A 3,066-nucleotide genomic window follows, 5' to 3' on the forward strand; every position below is an offset into this window, starting at 1 on the left:
TAATTGTCTTTAGTTGCTCACTTTCGCAATTGATGGGATTAAATTGCTTTGATAATTTTAGGGAACTAAATTGCTGAATATTGAAATTGAGAAGGACTAAGAGGTATTTTTACCTATTTCTTAAATTTATCAAAATATAAAAAGACATAGACATCCTTAAAATAATATTTATTGATGTGTAATTTTACAAACCCATTGACCATTGACACCCAATGAATCAAACTCTTAATATATATTATGTATAGATATCCCTGTAAGACACTTTATTTCTTATTCTCACAAATTTCCACATATATGTATATATATTAATTTTCAATAACATGAAACAACCAATTCCTCAAAAATCATTATATTTCTTGATTTACTTAGTACATGAAAGCTTGTTTCCTGTTTTTCCAGCCACGGACTAACATCATCTCTCATCTTTAGCCTTTAGGTTATTTCAATCTAAAAGCCAGTGTAATTCCAAGCGTATAACACGTAAGTAGATAGACAGAATGCGAAAGATTTTCATATAATCATCCGAGGAAAAGGTTACATCTCTCGGTACTCTAAGCTCTTCGATGAAAACCCTAAAGCTTCAAAGCTAAATTTGTTGTATGTACACTAAAAAGAGAGAAGAAAAACACAAGTGATGGTTTGAAATGTAAGCAGAGGTGTAGTGAAATGAAGTTGGAAGGCAAGGGAGGTCTCTGCACCTCATATTTCATGCCTTTAAGATGTCACTGCTATTTGGCTCCCTCCTTCATTCATTGCCATGAAACTCACCCGTTTCTGCAAATAAACAAACAAAAACTTATTTGGTTATTTATAAGCTTATCATTCCATTAATTGATTTTCTTAACAAGACGTGCATGCCTACAAAGATTGGAAGAAAGCAACTCAGCAAATCATTTGAATTAGTCAAATTTTATGACGAGAAGGTTAGACAGGAATGGTAATTAAAATATTCAAACAACATTATCTATGGAAAGATCCATATATCTATCTATCTTCTGTCAAAATATTGGTATGAAGTGTTCATTTGGTGACAAGTTTAAACATAATTAAATAATTAACACCACAATTTTACCTTACTAATCCAACGAATTTCGTCCTGTTCAACATCCTCAATATTCTATGGTCAAATCAGGTGAGTTGGAATTATTATAGCTAGTTTCAATTGTTTTTTCATAAAATCCAACAAATTAAGACAAAGTCTATATGTATATAAGCCATAAAATTCAATTCAAGAATATTCAGAACCCTATCGTTATTCTTCAACCAATTCTTATTCCGTACGTCATACCATGCAAACACTGTTAACTAAACATTACAAAAAATGCGAACCAATATCACCATATCTTGCTTAACTTTCGTAAATATGAAAAATAAAATTAAGAATTTATTTAGATACAATTCTTTTTTATATGACTCTTGTGTAAAATTTAAGTTGGAGTCGAATTCATTTAGAGAAAAAATCTGCATACTCAACACACATGCCTTGAAAATAAATAGAGTATGATAGTGTGGTGGGAAACTAACCTCACGAGCCTTGAAACCATCTCCGATGCTTCCATGGCTGGCTTTCCAATGCAGTTGCGGCTGCTTATCAGCTTCAGCACGTGAGCTGTTCCCGGTGTTTGCCACACAAAGTTGCATGATTTTCTCTGCTGCCTCTCTCTCATTTAGACTTTCTTTGATCAATCTCTCAACTTGGGACTTGGGAAGCCTCATTTTTACCCTCATTGCTCCACTCTCCGGCCCTCCTCCTTCCTCTTCATTCTCCTCCTCGGGGATCGCAATTATGGGTTTCATGAGTGTAAGATCCGATACGGATCTCCTCGATAGCATCAAGCTTTCCAGCCTGTCTTTAGCACTCATGTTTATTCCCGACCGGACCCTTCTCGGGACTCTCTCTTTGGGAGCCTCTGGCAACTCTACCAAGAAGTAAAGCCTCTTGGGCTCCAAGTTTTGATGCGACTGCAATGGCTTTGCTCGAATCCCGAAATGCTTAACGGCTTCTGATTCTAACAGTACATGCCCTGGATAATCTTTCACCACTTGCTCTGCTCTCACTGGGGTCTTCAACTTCATTGTTTCCCCGTTTATTTTCATCACTTTGGTCATCTTTTTCCCTCCCAAGCTATTCCCCATTTCTAAATCAAGATGCGTTGTTATTCTTTCTTTGCCCAACTTTAAACCATACACAAACTTTATGGTATATGAATTAAGATAAGGACATTTATATATTATGGGGTTTTGATGGTTAAGGGATGAGTGGTCAAAAAAGAGGGCAAACCTTTTGAAAACGAGCCAAAGGTTTGACAAAGGTGAAAATTTATAGAGAAAGTACGTAAGATATCGCTTTCAGTGAAATGATTTTAATTACATAGCTTAAACATCAAATATAGTTTGATAAAGTTAATTAAACCGGACGTTTTTAGATTGAATTCAACAAACCATACCCATGAAATGGATTTCCAAATTTACGCCCGTGACATGTGGGGGAATTCCTTTTAACAGATTAGAGTAGGTAAAAATCAATATTTTTTTGTCTTCATTTGCAGTGGATCAAGGTTTACGTTAATCACGGCGTGGGAATCTGTTGATTTCAAACTACACATGTGAACACCTGACTTTTTCCCCCACACCCTCTTTTTCATATTTTAATCTTTATCCAACAAACATCTTCTAAATTATTTAATCATCATTTAAAGATTACACTTTCCTTTTATAAATATTATTTTAATGAATGTTAGATCATAATTTCCTGTTTATTATACACGTGTTTGAAGAAAACTAGATTTGTATCCAACCATTCTTTATCCTTTTCGGGTATAAAAAAGACTGCTACGGTTGAATTTGAGAAAGAGAAAGGTTTTGTTTTTCAGCTTGTATTTTTGCATGTTTATGTTTCCTTCTCTTTTTGAGAAGTTTATGTTTGAATGAAACAATGTCTAAATTGACTATCAGCTCATCAACTTGGAACTCTTTTATTTACTTCCAAGCCCTTGCTTTACTAGTTTTGTTTTTTTTTTTTAACTTGTAATTAGACTCTTTTGTTATTATTTTTTTAAGGATCTG

General features: G+C 34.1%; 1 protein-coding gene across 1 annotated transcript; it reads right to left on the reverse strand.

Moving 5' to 3' along the window:
* Positions 1–333: 333 nt before the first annotated feature.
* LOC107910032 (uncharacterized protein At1g66480) lies at positions 334–2,287 on the reverse strand. The gene is made up of 2 exons (XM_016837765.2): positions 1,525–2,287; positions 334–774 (listed from the first exon to the last, which is right to left on the reverse strand). Exons 1-2 carry the CDS (start codon positions 2,134–2,136, stop codon positions 715–717), a joined length of 672 nt encoding a protein of 223 aa, XP_016693254.1. The 5' UTR covers positions 2,137–2,287; the 3' UTR covers positions 334–714.
* Positions 2,288–3,066: the final 779 nt, after the last annotated feature.

The sequence above is a fragment of the Gossypium hirsutum genome, chromosome D02 (assembly GCF_007990345.1).
Source record: "Gossypium hirsutum isolate 1008001.06 chromosome D02, Gossypium_hirsutum_v2.1, whole genome shotgun sequence".
NCBI classification, from domain to species: Eukaryota; Viridiplantae; Streptophyta; class Magnoliopsida; order Malvales; family Malvaceae; genus Gossypium; species Gossypium hirsutum.